The following is a 17,244-nucleotide window of genomic DNA, read 5'->3' on the forward strand; positions in this document are numbered from 1 at the left end:
AGGGGAGGAGGTGGTGAGGCATGTCAAATAAGTCTTAAAGCGCTGGGGAGGGACTTAAGTTATCTTGCATTATTTTGGCTTTGAGGAAGGGCATACAACTTTAATTGGCTGAATCTTTTAATTATTTTATCTCTGATGTAATTTTTTAAAAAATATGTATATATATGTATGGGCCCGTGGGTTCGGAAGGCATATTTTCTTTTTTTATGTTGTTGTTCTTTCTTTTGTTTTATTTATTTATTTATTTATTTTGATGATTTAAAAAAACAAAACATTTCAATGTTTTAGGTAATTTTTTTGCTTTTCAACTTTTTTGGCGATTTTTATTTTCTTAGTTTTGGTGATTATTTTTTAAGTGGCAGTTGTTCTTCTTTAAACATTTTTGGGTGAATCTTATTTTATTTTCAATCTTTAGTGACTTGTTTTAAAGTGACGTTTTCTTTTTTTAAAAATTTCTTTAAAAAAAGTTTAATCCTTTTTTTGGTAATTTTTTTGGTGATTTAAAAAAAAAAAAAAAAGCCTTCTAAACCAACGGGGATGCCAAAACAAAAATTTCCAAAATACTAATAAATCTGAACATACTGAAAAAATCTTAAAGCTATCTGGATTTCCACAGACAAACGCTTCCTGCACATATTTATATTTACATGTTTAGATCCCGGGCTGTTTATTAGACACTGGGCTGAAGCCTGGATGTCCAGGAATAATGACGCCACTGTAGAGCAGAAAGGCAGAGACAAAGAGACAAAGAGACAGAGAGACAGAGAGACAAAGAGACAGAGAGACAGAGAGACAGAGAGACAGAGATCAGCTGTCTCCTCCGCGTGCAGAGATCCTCTGAGGTGTGATGTAACGCCGCTCGGTGACGAAGGGAAAGACACAAGTTGGCAGCAATCTGAGGCTTGTTTTGCATCTTTGTCACGACGTGCAAATTCTCCCCTTCTCTCCATCGAAAGGTTCGGCAGCTCGTCGCCAACTCACAGAGAGAAGAAGAAAAAGAGCGGGAAGAAACACAAGAGAGACAGGTGAGTGCGAGTGTCGTCATCAGTGACATGAGAAAGACTCAGAGGTTTTTCAGCCCGCCGTACAGGGACGGATGTGACGGGGACAAGGGAGGAAAGGTGGGGAGAAAAAGAAAGGGAAGACTTTAAGATAGATGAGAAGAAAATAAAGGGGAAAGGGAAATGAAGAAGGAAAGATAAATAGGAGAAAAGGGAAGAGAAAGAGCAGGAGGACTAAAACAAAAGAGGAGAGCAAGAAAAATAAAGTGAAAATGAAAGAAGAGAAGAAGAAAAGGGAAGGAGGAAAAATGAGGAGAAAAAGGAGGGTGAAACTGGAAAAGAGGAACAGGGTAAAAAAGGAAGAATAAGGAGGTGAAAGAGAAAAGGATGAAAGATTAGAAAAGTAAGAAAAGAAAAACAGAAAAGGTATGTTAACCGGAGGAAAGGTGGAAAAATAAGAAGGAAAAGAAAGAAGGAAGGCAGAGAGGAGAAACGAGGAAAGACGATCCTAAAAAAAGGGATGAAGAAAAGGACAGGAAAAAAGGAGAAATGAAAAAGAAAATGAAAAATTTAAAAACTGTTGAAGTAAAAGGAAAAAAAGACAGAACGGGAAGAGAAGGTGAAGGAAAGGAAAAGAGGAAAAGATAAATCGAACAAGAGTGGAAAGAGGGAAAGACAGGAAGAAAGGGAATGTGAAAACAGAAAAGGAGAAAAGATAAGAGGGAAAAGGAAGAATGAAAATGTGAAGGAAGTGAAAAAGTAAGGAGGAATGACGGGAAGTAAAACGAAGAGAAGAAAGGAAGAAAATGAAAAGAAAGAAAGGACTAAAACAGGAAGAAAAAAGAAGTAAAAAGGAAACATTTGAAGTAAAAAAGGGGTGAGAAAAAGATAGGAAGAAGGAAAACATGGGAAGAAAAAAGGTAAAGAAAAAGAAGTGAAGAAAAAAGTTAAAAAAAATGGTGAGGGGAGGAGGAGAGACCAAATGAGAGGAAGAAAAGAAAGACAGAAGAAAGAGGTAAAGATGAGAAGAATGAAAGAGGGAGATGGAAAAAAAGGAAAGGAGGAGGTGAAAAATGAGAGAGATGAGAAGAAAAGAAAGAGTGAAAGGAGGAAAAGGTGAAAAGAAAGAGAATGGATGAAAGGGAGGCGGGAAGGGAGGAGAAAAAAAGAAGGAGCTCATCAGCAGGAAGTGGTCCAGCGCCTCCGGACATCACCACGACAACCAGCAACCGTAGAGAGCGTCTCCTCTCTCTGCTCCTCCTGACTCGAGGGAGCAGAGCTAAATGTGCTGCTCTAATGACCCCGCCTGCTCCCCTCCTGCTCCCCCTCCTGCTCCCCCGCCTGCCCCCCGCCTGCTCCCCGTACACCACCCGAGAAAAATTAGCCTCTCACCAAACGGCTGAGCATCACTGCACCTCCTCGCTCCTGTTTCACACCTCCCGTCCGTCCAGTCCTCCTCCCATTGATCTTTTCCCACTCCTCCTCATTGCTGCAACTCCTCGCTCCTGTTTCACTCTTCCCATCCATCCTGTTTCATGCCTTCATCCATCCACACCTCCTCCTCCCATCCATCTTGTCCTCCTCCTCATCCCTGCTCCTCCTCACTCCTGTTTCACACCTCCCATCCATCCAGTTCTCCTCCTCATCGCTGCAATTACTTGCTCCTTTTTCACTCCTCCATCCATCCTCCTATCCATCCAGTCCTCCTCCTCCTAATCACTGCACCTCCTTGCTTCTGTTTCACACCTCCCATCCATCCGGTCCTCCTCCTCATCCCTGCTCCTCCTCACTCCTGTTTCACACCTCCCATCCATCCAGTCCTTCTCGTCGCTGCAATTACTTGCCCTTTTTTTACTCCTCCATCCATCCTCCTATCCATCCAATCCTCCTCTTCCTTATCACTGCACCTCCTTCACACCTCCCATCCATCCAGTCCTCCTCCTCCTCGTTGCAGCAACTCCTCGCTCCTTTTTCAGTCCTCCCATCCATCCAATCCTCCTCCTCCCATCTATCCAATCCTCCTCGCTCCTATCTCACACCACCCATCCGTCCATCCCATCCTGCTCCTTCTTATCACTGCACCTCCTTGCTCCTGTTTCACACCTCCCATCCATCCAGTTGTCCTCTGCATCATCAGTGCACCTCCCTTCGGTTTCACATCTCTTAGCCTTCCTGCGCCTCCTCCTCCTCATTACTGCACCTTCTCACTCCTGTTTCTCACCTCCCATCCATCCTGCACCTCCTCTCTCCTCATCCCCACGCCTCCTCTCTTCTCCTCTACCCTCATCCACACACCTCCTCTCTCCTCCTCCCTGCACCTCCTCTGTCCTCCCTCCGGCCTCACAGTGGAGCTGCTCTGCATTGCAGGTGCTGTTGATGTATGAATAATGTATAGAGGGAGCAGAATACAGAGTTCCTCCCCGGAGAGTCGCCTCCTCCCTCGATGTTGGAGCTAAAAATTTGTGCCACTGCTCCTTTGTAACTCCCTTTAATGAATCTAACGGCTTCACTGAGCTCATGTGGAGGATCCTCTTCCTTAGAGTTGAGGGTGTTTTCTGTGACCAGAGAGTGAGTGAGGAGGAGTGAGGAGGAGAGAGGAGGAACGAGGAGGAGCAAGGAGTAGACCCTCATCCACACTCTTTCACTTGGACCTCTTGGAGACGTCTGTGCAGCCTAGTTTTAGCAGGAAATTGGTAAAAAAAAAAAAAAAAGAAAGAAAGAAAGAAAAAAAATGATCTCAAATAAACAATAAATAAAAAAATAAAGTAATATGCAAAAAAACAAACAGGAAAATAACCTAAAAAAGTGCTGAAAAATAATCTGTCTGTCTGTATTATACTGTAACATAATTTTAAATACAAATTATTTAATTATAAATATAGTGGGACAAGTACCTCAAAATAAGCAATAAATAAATAAAGTTATATGCAAAACAAACCAAAAAGTTACCTTTAAAAAAAGTGCTGAAAATAAAATTTTACCGAAAAAAGGGCTGAAAATAACTTTTTTTTCCTGTTACATAATTTTGAATATAAAATTATTTTAATTATTAATATCTTTTTTTGGACATGTCCTGGATTATTTGCTATTAATCCCCATCTTTTTTTTTAACATTGATTTAACATTCATGATTGTTACTGATTTCTTGCAATTTGTGGGACATTTCTTGCCAAATTGCTTTTTGCCTTTTCCCCAGTTTTTTTTAAAGAAATGTCAAATTTCAAATTAAAATAGCTTAGCTTTCAGAGGGTCAAATATCCAACTTAAAACTAACTTCACGCTTTTGGCAATTTTATTGTCACGTTACTGATTTCTTGCAATTTTTTTTAAACATTTCTTGCCAAATTGCTTTTCCCCCCAGTGTTTTTTTTAAAATTTAATTTCAAATGAAATTCAAATATACAGTATATATATCAAATATAATTCTTATAGGTTATATTTTGTTATCGGAGCATGCACAGTGCATACAGCGGGCTGCACACAGATGTCTGCGTGGACACAGACAATGAAGTGGCGATGGTGGGAGCTTTAGGTACCCAGCAGGAGGTGAGGTGTGAGATGAAGCTGCAACCAGAGAAGAAGAAAGCGCTCTCCACAATAACGCCTCACGGTCCCGCGCCGATTCCCTCCTGCGGGGAAACATGTGCCGCCACAGCTCTGAGTCACACCTCAGCCTCATATATACGTTACAGCGACAGCTTTATTACTCCCCTCTCAGTGGATCAACACACTTTGTGCTGCCGCTGCCTCCCACTCCTCTGCGCGCTGTAGGTGTGTAAAGCAGCAGGGGGGATGAAGTGCTGCTCTGGAAAATAGCAGCAACTCAGCCCGGCCTGACTAATCACCATGGAAACTGCAGCCAGGGTGAAAGTGATACGGAGGTGATGTGTCAGTTGAACGCTGAGGACTGAGGGATGGCCGGCCTCCCCGTCATTATGCTACTGTTCGCTCGATACGCGGTCAAAGGAAAAACTGGATCTCGTCTTGTTATCGCAGGCAGCTGCTTTTTCTGCTGTGATGTGAGCGTGACTTCCACATCCCGAAGAGCAGCGAGCGAAGAGCCCTGAGTGAGAGCTCCCCGCGGACTCCTCTGCATACATGCATGTGATTTAGATTACATGCACATCATTAAGGGGTGCAGAAATACACGCTGAAATATTCCATTTAGGAGCGAAAATACACGATTCTCCTGCTGTTTGCACAATCTTTAACATGAACTGAGACAAAACGACGCTGCGCCGTGTGTCATCAGATGTACACTGATATTTTATTGCATTTATGCATTGGTAAAGAAGTATTCAGATCCTTTACTTAACGTGATTTCTTAAAAAAAAAAAAAAGAAAAGAAAAGAAAGAATGCAATGAGCAACTTAAGAAATTACCCAAAAATTAACAAACAAAAAAAAAGCTGAAAAGAAAAGAAAAAGTGTGTATGTATGTGTGTATATATATGTAATTGTTCAGAAAACTATATTTATAGTTATCATAATTACATATTTAACATTATGTTACAGAATTCTTATTATTTAGCACTTTTTTCAGGCCATGTCTTTTTTTGTGTGTTTGTTTTTATGACATTTTTTCATTTATTTAAATTATATCTTATAATTTCCCCACCACAGCTTATTTTCAAGCTATTTTTATGTCAGCTTTTACTATTTATTTATTTTTTCATTTATTGTTATTTACTGATTTATCTATTTATTTTGCAATTTTCTGGATATTTCTTGTCAAGTTGCTTATTGCATTTTTCTTCATGTTTTCAAAAGAAATCAAACCAATTTTCTTGGATTTTAGAGGATTGAATTGTTTGTCTGAATGCAGACCAACAAAACCCAAAATATCAGTTTTGATATTGATCCAGGTTTTAAAGGGTTAACTCCTTTATATCATGTTGGGTAGTTTAATTTACAGCAGTGCATCATATTGTATAGCATCATCATGTGTTTGACACCCCCTCCATGATTTTGCAGGTTTTTTGGGGGGATTGCTGCGGTCTAAAATGTCTCATTTCACAGCAGTTTCTCTAAAAGCTGTAATTCATGTTGCAAAGTTTTAAGACTTTTTGCATGTGTGGGTTAAAAACAGTTGCTTTTTTGCCATTAAACAACAAAGGCAACTTCCAGTGAGAAAAATATAAAACACATTGTTTTGGCTTTGTGATTTTTACACTAACGTCACCGTGAACCTGCATATTTAATCTAACTCACCTTGATTCATTTGACACGTGTAAAAAGATGTGAACTCAAACAGCCTCCGACATGCTGATTTGTTTGTGCTCACAAGTTGAAGTTATTCTCAGCGTAGAAAAGTGTTTGCCAGTCGACGACTTTGGTTATGTGTACCGTCACACTTTCGATTTTGGGTCCAGCCTCCAGCAAATTGTCCGAAATACCTTCGATGTCCTAGAATTTATTTCAAGAAGTGAGTTTAATAATTCCCAGAACCACCTCAAATCTGGAGCGTGGGTGTAAAAATAACCTTTTTCTGGGATCAGACACCTGGTCCACATGTGTGGCATTACTGTGTATGAATTGTTCAGTTTATCATGATGATGATTGTGTTTTTTTTTTTTTTTTCCTTTTTAGATCTGCATCCGGCTCCAGGAAAAAGAGGAGATACAGGTGTGTACGGGACAAGAATAAAACACAATACATTCTGACATGCATAACACGTGTAAGGTGTGTGTTATTGTCATTTCTGCCTGCTGATTGTTCAAAAGACAATGCAGCCCATGTGGGTGAGTGGTACACTGAGTTTCCTTTTTTTGGGTTTTTTTACAGCTGGTGTGAGTGTGTGTTTGCCGTGTTTTAAAGCTTCGTTATCTCACGTGTGACATTCGTTTCAGATCTGGCAGCCCAAAGAACAAACACAAAGACAAGAACAAACAGAAGAAGAGGTGAGACGCACACACAGTCATTATAAAAAAACATGGACGGTGGATCAAAGTGTCACCAAAAAAATGAATAGGGGATTTTTTTTTTTTTTTTAATGACTGCTTTTTTTTTAATGATACTTTAAGTATTTGGATATTTTGAGTCAAAATGACAAGTATAAAAAAATATGTAATATATTTTAAAGCAGCATTTTATTCACTGATATGAGGTACTTATTCATAATATATATATATTTTAAATGACTATTTGTTGTCATTTTAACCATTAGGTGATTTCTGCATTAAGATTCTTCATCTATTGAATGGACAAAGAAAAAAAACATAATAAATTTCCCTAATTGGAAAAAAAAAGCTAATGATTTTTGAGTGCATTTAGAGTAGAAAGCCATCATTACGATTTTTTTATGTGTGTGTGTGTGTGTGTGCGTAAGTTTCAGCTGGTTGCAATCTGCAATCCTCGTCAGGCGGGTTTCCGTTAACCCTCAAATTGTGCAAATTGAAACTGAATATAAAATACGTCTAATGGAAGCACAACAATTTCTGAAAAACTGCCATTTATTGCAAAATAAGTTTTTATGCTCCCATGAGGTGGTATTTCATGCAATTTGAAAAAGCCCTATTTTGCAAAAGTGCAGTTTCTAGGTCACATGATGCTATGGCTAGGTGCTCTTCAGCAGGAACTGGCTCCCTCGTGCTGCAGCAGGAGCTACAAGAGCTGTTATTGCATCACATGACTCTGAGAAAGTTAAGTGGATCATCTAGAAATTTTAAATCCAAATTTACTCTGTAAAATCGTGGACTATCAGTTCCTAGAAATCCCTCATACGTGGTCGCTCTCACATAGAAGGGGCTCGCCTTTCCATTATTGCTCGCATAAACTGCATTGTATCGTATCGTATCGTATCATATCGTATCGTATCGTATCGTATCGTATCGTATCGTATCGTATCGTATCGTATCGTATCGGCTCGTATCGGCTCGTATAACACGCCTACGTGGCCTTGGATTGGAAATAATGACGGCTAGTGCGGTGGCTGCAATAGAAATAGAACTGCTAACATCCATCGCCATGGTTACTGGGATGTTATCACCGGAGAAGCCACAGAACATCACTCAGTGGAAACGCAAACATCTCGAAACTGTGTTTTATCGACGTTTTGAAAATATCACTCAAGTTTTGCACAAATCTGTAATGTAAACCCGCCAAGACCCTTAAATCTCACACACTTCACCTTTAATATTCAGCTGACAGAAACACATACATGTTTTTAAGTATATAAAGCTTCCTTATTGTTAAATTTTTAAATCCAGTGCACAGTGTGTAAGAGTGAGCACAATTTATCCTCTGCACACAGTAAAACAAACAATGGTCTCAGCTCTCAACAATGGGTACAATTGAAATCACGTTCAGTGTCTCATAAATTTATATTGGTGTTTTACCTCCATTATCTGCCACTGCGGCTCTGTGAGAATGTTAATGACTGTAAAGCGCAGCGTGAATCTCCTAATGTGTGAGCTCAGCGCTGTGCGTTACATCGCACCGTCTGCATTAGAATATAGATTGAAAGTGTTTGTCAGTGCATGAACTGTTTTACATATCAGCAGACTGTCGCCTGAGCTCGCCGTGGAGTGTGTCCCTGTGATGTATGTGTACATACAACACGGCTTTGTGTGTGTGTGTGTGTGTGTGTGTGTGTGTGTGTGTGTGTGTGTGTGTGTCCACCAGGTCCCCTGGTGAGACCCCCGGCAGGAGTTCCCAGCGTCAAGGCAGCTGCTGCAGCTCCCGCAGCGCCTCCCTGTCCTCCACACGAAGCACCTCCAAATCTCCTGCCAGGTACACTTCTCAGCAAGCAAACACACACACACACACACACACACACACACACACACACACACACACACATTGTGTAACACATTTTAAGTCTTAACTAAAAATTTTAAAAATTAAAAGAAATAATAACAGCATTATTATTATTATTATTATTACGATTATTATTATTATTATTACGATTATAATGATAATTGTTGTTATTATTGTTATTATTTTTAACTTTATTTATAGGGAACTTTTCATACAAGGGATGCAGCTCAAAGTGCTTCACAATAAAAAATGCAACACAAAAAAACAAAACAGGTGGTGATAAAATATAAAAGTGAAGGTAAGAAAAATAAGGGAATTGATATAAAATAATAACTTCAAAAATTACATCAATTAAGGATATATCCTTTGTTTTTGACAGAAATCAAACCATTTTCTCAGATTTCACAGATACAGTGCTTGTGAAAGGCATCTGAATGCTGTTAAAGGGTTAAAACATATCTTTTTAAACTTGCATATTCAGTCACAGTTAACCTTTGTACTCAATGATTGTACACACTGCAAATTTGTCTTCTCCATTATATTGTTTTTATACTTTTGTTTTCTAATTCTGCCTTGTAAGGTGACCCTGAGTGTTTTGAAAGACGCCTACAAATCAAATTATAATTTTTTTTTTCTATAATTTATTAATAATTTTATAGTTTATATAAAACAAGTGTATCTTTTTTTAACGATTAATAATAATATTTTACCAGGAAAAAAAAAGACAGAAATAACTTTTCGATGACATTAATAGCAAAAAAAAAAGCAACACTTTTTAACTTTTAAAAAATTAAAATTTTAAGTGTCTGTCTGAGTCTCTTGAAGGGCTCATTTTTCTCCCAACTCCCTATGGCCCCCCCACCATATATATATATATATATATATATATATATGTATATATACCCCTACACACACACACACATATCAACACCTACACAGGTATTGTTCTCCTCGCTGTGGTTTCCCTGGTGACCGCCGCTGTCTCTCTCATTGACTCTCGGTCCTCTGGGGATATATTAGGACATAAATGGTGCTCTTATAATAAACCCATTAAATGTCTGTAATGCCACTCTGCGCTCATATCGAGTTAGATATTGATTCTTGGAAACACGTTCATTTTATGTAGAATGGATTGGGTTATTTTTCTTTTTAAAAATCTGGATTTACTAAATGTTTAAAGAAAAAAATCTGTAATTTTTTAACCGGTACTCTTTTTTTTATATTCCCTGTGTGTTTTTGTCAGTTACTAATGTGTACATCTGATTCTGATGATGGGAAAGTTTCACAAACACAAAAATGGACAGACTCCAAACCTAATTTTGATCATATCTACCACTATAAAAGACATTAAAAATAAAAAAAGCCATCAAACAAACCATAGTTTTAAGAGGTTCCATATACGCTCTAATTAATGTAATGTTTAATTTCAAATTCAAATCAGCTTTATTGGCATGAAAGTTTGTAGCAATTTTGCCAAAACAAAATAACAGATTATTAAATTATTATATACATTACAGAAATATATTTTAGACACATATTATATACATTTTGTTTCAGTTACATAGAAACATTTAGTGTAGAACTTGTTTCTATTCTATGTTCTGTGTTATAAATTGTATATACCTGGCATTAATGTATTTTGTTTTCTGTAAATAAATGATTTCAAAAAACAAAACAAACAAAACCTCTTCCATACAAAACAGGAAAATGAAAAACAGAATTTGCAAAAAAAAAAAACCAAAAAACATTAGGACCGTTATTTGACTTTGGTTTTCTCATTTTTTGGTTATTTGATTCTGACAACAAAAATGGAAAAAAATGGGTCAGTTTTTCCGTTTTTATTTCGGATTTGAAGGTTTGAACGAAAAAAACGAGCTGAATGAGCGTACCTTACAGCCGTAGCCAACGTCGTTACGCCCCTTCGCGAAGCCCCGCCCCAGAGCGGCCACTGTCCAATCCTACCTTAGCAACTGTAACTATGCGCGGGAGGTCAAGCTGCCGAAGCGGTGGTCTCAGGCTGACGCTGCAAGTCTGACAGCGGATTTCTGGCTTTCCCAAAGCAGTAGACCCAAAAATAAAGATGTCGGATATGGATTAAACAATGCGGAAGAGCACATGAACAGCTGAATCCATCAAAGATCAATAAAAACAACTGCGTTTGTTCCGAGGTAAGATGCTAACTAACGTTAGCTAACGCTAGCTTTGCGGCTTAGCTAACGCTAGCTTTGTGTGCTTACTTGACGATAGCTTTGCGTGCTAAGCTAACGCTAGCTTTGCGGCTTAGCTAACGCTAGCTTTGTGTGCTTACTTGACGCTAGCTTTGCGTGCTCAGCTGACGCTAGCTTTGCGTGCTAAGCTAACGCTAGCTTTGCGTGCTCAGCTGACGCTAGCTTTGCGTGCTCAGCTGACACTAGCTTTGCGTGCTAAGCTAACGCTAGCTTTGTGTGCTTTCTTGACGCTAGCTTTGCGTGCTCAGCTGACACTAGCTTTGCGTGCTAAGCTAACGCTAGCTTTGCGTGTTCAGCTGACGCTAGCTTTGTATGCTAAATTTGAAAACGTTATCAAACAAAAACGGCTGAATCGATGGATCCAGCTGTTCATTTGGTCTTTCACATTGTTTTATCCATATCTGACATCCTTCGTCTTCTATAAAAGTGAAAAATTTGCCCCCCCCCCAAACATTTTGGGTATCGGCTGTCAGACTTGCAGATCCTGGTTCCGGTCAATTCCGCCAACAAATGTCATTGTGAGTGTAGCTCTCACATTCAAATTGTAGACCTTTCTGTTGACTTCTCTCTGATATTTATTAACATTTTCTTCAGATATTTGATATTATTTCCTTTGTAATATCTCTCACTGATGTGGTTGAAAACTCCATATTTTACATGCTTGGAGCAAAAAGCTTGTCAGGCATAGCAACAGTAACTAAGGAGCAGCACAGCGTGGTACACTGATTTTAACATTTTCAATCAAGACATGTCAGCATGCATTACTCTAAAATTTCTCTGTAGTTGCTTGAACCATCATTCTTCGCTCTGTCCCTCTCAGACTGAACTCCAAGCACAAGACGGATGGACAGAAGGCGTCCGGCACCTCGCTGTCCCCGGGCACCAACACTCCCGCCGCCTGGCACAACGGCGACCATACCCAGCAGCGGAGCCGCAACGGCAAGGCCGGCAGACTCAACCACGGCGAGGGCGAGAAAGGGCACGATGTATGTAATCTCCTCTATTTTGCTCCCACACCCCCCACCCTCCCCCACCCACTCCAACGGTATCTGCCACAGTCTCTACTACTGAGTTTGATCTTGCTCCTTTTGTGTTGGTTGACATGAATTCTCATCTTGTTTGACACTGAAAGATTTTCATTCTTTTATCAGCTCTTCCCAGGGGCGTAGGCCAGTTTTCTTTATTATTAGTGTTATTATTTTTGACGTCTAACAGACACTCCTGTCCTGTGTGAAACTTGCCGCTCCTGCTGCTTTGTTTCTGGCTCTCTTTGACTCCTCTGCCATCTTTTTTTTGTTTGTTTGTTTTGTTTAGTTTAGTTTATTTGTTCTTGTATGCCGGTAACAGAGGGAGGGAGCAAAGAGAAGAAAGGCTCTAGTGTTTTATGTTCAGTGCACATCGTCTGAGTCAAAGTTAGCGCACCTCGGATGGAAATATGAGCCACACAATGTTTCCAAAAGAGTAAGCAAAAAGATGTTTTTTCCTGCGAGCAGCTTTCTGTTTTGGACACAGATAAAGTTCAGACAGAACTTCAAACATTTGCTCCCCCCCAAAGGTTGATGCCCGTGAAGAAATATCAGAAAAAACAGCGTCTATCAGGAAAAATAAGTTTTACCGCAGATAAACTCACAATTAGCAAATGTTGCAAAAGTCAAAATCAGGCGTTGGATGGATAACAATTTCTCCCTGAACCGACACATCCAGTCACTTCTGGAAAGTTTTGATCCAAGTATGCAAACAATGATCTGTAACAAGGTGCAGCTCCCAAATTCAGATATTGTTTGACAATGTGATGAAGGTCCTAAATTAATGTTTTTTCATTGCGTTGATCGCTGGCCCTGCTACAGCCGGTATCTCCGGGACGACATTATGTCATGATGGCACACACACAGACTCACAAGGTCAAAACAGTACCTGTCGTTTTGATATTGTTGTGGCCGGTAAATAATATCCAGTATTTCTCATTTTGCTCTCATTGTGTCTTTGAGATCAAATCACAGCTCAGAAAACAAAGTAATGACATGAAATGAGTTTCAGTGTCCAGCAGAGAGCAGCATCGACCTGCCAGGAATAAATGCAAAGCACTTAGTTTACAGGAGATAGTGCAGGGAGGCGTTCACTCTTTTAACCCTTTGAAACCTTAACAAATTGGTTAGACAAGGCAATGACCAACGTGGTAAGAAATGTCCTACAAACTTTGAAAAAAGTAAAAAACAAGAAAAAAATCCTGAAAATTTACAAAGGAGGAAAGATTATTAGATAATTGTCAAAATAAATAAAATAAAAGAGAAAAATGTCCAGAATGGATATATATAAATATTATTATATGTATATTTAGAATTATTTTACAGGACAAAAAAGTATTCATGTAGATTGTTTCCCCCATCACTTCTTTAGGGTCATTTCATTCTAAGTACGTTTGCTAATTTTTTTTTTTTTTTTTTACAGGTAATTTTCTTATAACTTTTTACTACTTTCTTGATAATTTTTCTTCTGTCAAAAATGTTAAATATATAATAATAATAATACTAAATATAATTTCTGGACATGTTTTTCTTAATTCTATATTAAAAATAAATTTTGAGGATTTTTTCTTGTTACCTTTACTAACTTATCAAAGTTTGTGGGACATTTCTTGCCAAGTTGCTCATTGTCTTCACCCCATGTTTTTGAGACAATTCAAACCAATTTGCTTCGGTTTCAAGGTTTTAAACAAAATTGAATTGAACGACATCACAATCACAATCTGATATTTAACTGGAAGTAACGTAAACTTCTTTGTTGAATTTATTTTCATGTCGCCATTTTGAATTCTCCATATGGGCGATCTGCATCCAAAAGCTTTTGTGCAGCTGAGTTTGGGTAATAAAAGGTTTGTTCTCAAAATAAAAAACAGCACCACATACTGTCTACAACAGGCTCTTAAAGCATAAAGTGTTGTAAATTATATACATGTTTTCAGTTTGGACCTGCTCCTTTGAAAATCGTCTCTGATTACTGAAGAGAGTTTTAATCTCGTCCTATTATAGAAACAGCTTTGCTCTCTAAATGGATCATCAGAGCTGCAGCAGGATGTCGGCTATTATGTTGAAAAGAAACAAAACACAGTCAGAGAGATGGGCTCGCCTGTAAAATAATCTGTTGAATAGGCGTCTAAACGGGCTGCGAACCTCCCGTAAACACTCATTCCAGAGAGCTGATGTCTTCTTTTGTCTCCTCGCATGTGTCTATGAGGTCTTATCTGGTCTCTCTCTCTCTCTCTTTCTCTGCTTATTTCATTCATTACTGTTTCTTTTTTGTTCCTTTATGAGTTGAAGTGGTATTTACCCATGAATAAATGCCCAAATCTCTCTGTCTCGTTTATATAAAAAGCACTCAAATGCTTTGGAGCTGGACCAAGTAGGTTAACTGGGTATGTGTCCTAGTTTCTTCTTGTCAATACAGTTGTGTTTCTTCTCAAGCACACGCTCTGCTCAGTGATAGCTCCTCCTCTCCTCCAGGCGTCCGACAGCTCCTGACAAACCGCCAGGAGTTAAACGCTCTGTCAAGACCCGACGTGACGATACGTGGTGCGCACGTGCAGAAAGGTCGGCTTTCTTTATGGACAAACCACATCACGATCTGACTTACATGTCACAGCCCGAGTATTTTTATATTGTTTATTTTGGTAAAATGTTAGTGTAGGTAGAAATATTTAATACAGTGAGATAAAACAAAAGTATTATTTCAACAAGCACAGGCTTACCTCATGGGGCTTTTCCTCCGTTGTCAATATTGTTTTGTGTGACATTTTTCACAGCGTCTGAGCTATTACAGAAAAAATGTTTGCTTCATGTACATGATGTAATTCTTTGGCCCTTTGAGTTCGAGTGAGTAAAATGCGTGTTAAAAAAGTAAAAGTATACAAACTTTAAGTATCTACTTGAGCACTGATTCTTAAAATAAATTCAAAAATAGCCAATAAACTCTCATATGCTTAAAATGCCATCCTCCATTATTTTGATATTTAGAAAAACCTAAATAAAACAGCACACAAATAAACAAACACAGTAAGACCCCACTTGGAAAAATAAATAAAAAATATTTACAAACATACCTGTTCACCCAAACAGCCTACAAAGTCAATGCGGTTTAATTCTGTAGTACATTATCCACGCTGTACGCACTCCTACAGTCTATTAACTGAAGTGTAATGTGAGTTAGACAAGAGATGGACAGAGAGCCAGGTAAATTAATATACATAGCAGACAGGTCAGTTTAACTCAGGAGGCAACACAGATAGATATGTAATTTATAATTATAATTTTGATAATTTTGCCATGTCTTAAAAAAAGATCCCCTGATTATACATTTAATTTTTTCAAGGCTCAACTAAATAACTAAATTTAATTCCAACAAGTGACCAGTGTCATGTTCAATTTTCTGCATTTATAACGAATGGAAATTAGTTCAGAATTAACTTTGTATTTGTTTACTAGGGCCTCGCGTCTGTAACTATGTGGTTTGTCCAAGTGGTGTAGCCGTAACTAGCTGCACGTGCGCACCTCGAATCACGTTGGGACCCACATCGGGTGTTGACACACTCCTCTCTTCTGCTTTTCTCTACCATGTCGATGTGCATGTGGCCCCTAGGTGGCAGTGTGTCCTCTGTCCCTGGCGTTTTTGTCTCTGCTCTCAGTGGCGAGGGAGGTCTGTTTGAGTTGGGATGTCGTGAGAGAGGAGCATTTAACTGGCTCACTTAGTTTTTTATAAGCAGCATCTTTTTTTAAGCGTCTAGGTGATGTTTCTGTTAATCTCCACCAAAATATTTGTGTCATGATAATCCCCAAACTGAGGGTGGTTCCATGTGACAGATCCTGAAACTGAAGCTGGATTTTCCTGCAGCAGTTGTGGTTTAGCAGCTCTGGTTGTCTCTCATCGTCTCAGTTTGTGTGTAGACCCGTTTGGAGCGTCTCGTCCGCTGAGTCGGGGAAACTCCCGGATGTTTCAGGTAGAAAAGCTTTGAGAAACGGTGCTCTTTGTGAGACGTTAAGCAGACATGCATTTGCCAAACCAGCAAGTGAGTCCTTCTCTATGAAGCCTTGTCTTTTGAAATACTGAAAATAATTTCTGTAGAGCGTAAATCTCACCTTTGTGCAGCTTTTCCAAGTTTGTTTCTGTGTGGAATTGGCTTCTTGCTAAATCTAATAAATCAAAATAACTAAAATAACAGCAAAATAATTAAAAGAAAAAGTCCTCATACATGCCCCAAATATGAGAGATTTGAACTACAAAATGTTTTTTGCATGAAAAATGATTTACATGATAAAAAGAAGTAGTTGCCAGTTAATGTTGAAATAAGAAATTAATGGACGAATCGTTTCAGATGCACTTTTATATCAGAATCAGAATTGGGTTGTATTGCAAGTACATTTACATATACAAGGAATTTGACTTTGTGTTTGATGCAAAACAATTAACATAAAGACAGAATAGAAAATAGTAAATTTAAATGGATGTAAAACACAGAGACAAAAATTCTAAAATGACAAAAATAGAATGTAAAGAACTGAGGTGTATCTACAATTTTATAGTTTTGGTTTATTTGCAAAAATCTTAATTTGTAAAGTAGTTGTCTAGTAATAGTAGCTGAGTAAAAAGTACAATATTTCCCTCTAAAGTGTAGTGGATTAGAAATACAATCTAGCATGAGATTAAAATACTCAAGTAACAGAAAAGTAATTTAATATTTACTCAATTACAGTACTTGAGTAAATGTAGTTAGTTACATTCCAGCACTGTTCAGCAGTAATTGGGACCAATGCACCAAGTATAGTAGTATTTCTGTGGCTCTGAAATATAACAATCCAGTTGTTATAATTACAATAAAACATCCTCTCAGTTTGATAAATTATATTCATGCATTTTTTAATGTTCTGTGAAAGCGAGATGGTTTTCTCTTATCTTAGTACTAGCGCTCTCGACCACTCGTGAAATGTTCTCTTAACTCAGAATAAAACAAAAATAAGAAAACATCTATGAATCCCAACTTACAAAAAAAGAACAAATCCTGGATACGAGCCAAAATAAGAGAAAATTTGTTGGTGTATTGTTTCGGTCATGAGGCCTTCTGTCTCCTTTGGTAAATACACAAGCTTAACGTCCCCACAGCTGCTTCCTCGAGCTTTTCCACGCAAAACATCGGGCAGTGTCTCCTGCACAGCGAAGGATTCAGTCCCAAACTGGGCCGCTCGTCCTCTTGCTCATTATTAATGGAAG

The 17,244-nt window shown here is 38.5% G+C and overlaps 1 protein-coding gene across 3 annotated transcripts in view; it reads left to right on the forward strand.

Moving 5' to 3' along the window:
• Nucleotides 1-17,244, forward strand: part of srrm3 (serine/arginine repetitive matrix 3) — a 113,827-nt gene that overhangs the window by 80,708 nt on the left and 15,875 nt on the right. For all 3 annotated transcript variants that reach the window (XM_088088149.1, XM_088088147.1, XM_088088148.1), the window contains exons 6-10: nt 957-1,025; nt 6,590-6,625; nt 6,850-6,900; nt 8,624-8,731; nt 11,807-11,972. In XM_088088149.1, the coding sequence (XP_087944275.1) occupies nt 957-1,025; nt 6,590-6,625; nt 6,850-6,900; nt 8,624-8,731; nt 11,807-11,972 (430 nt within the window). The remainder of the gene's footprint in view (nt 1-956; nt 1,026-6,589; nt 6,626-6,849; nt 6,901-8,623; nt 8,732-11,806; nt 11,973-17,244) is intronic.

The sequence above is a fragment of the Plectropomus leopardus genome, chromosome 15, assembly GCF_026936395.1.
Source record: "Plectropomus leopardus strain MGB_pleo_1.0 chromosome 15, ASM2693639v1, whole genome shotgun sequence".
NCBI lineage: Eukaryota > Metazoa > Chordata > Actinopteri > Perciformes > Serranidae > Plectropomus > Plectropomus leopardus.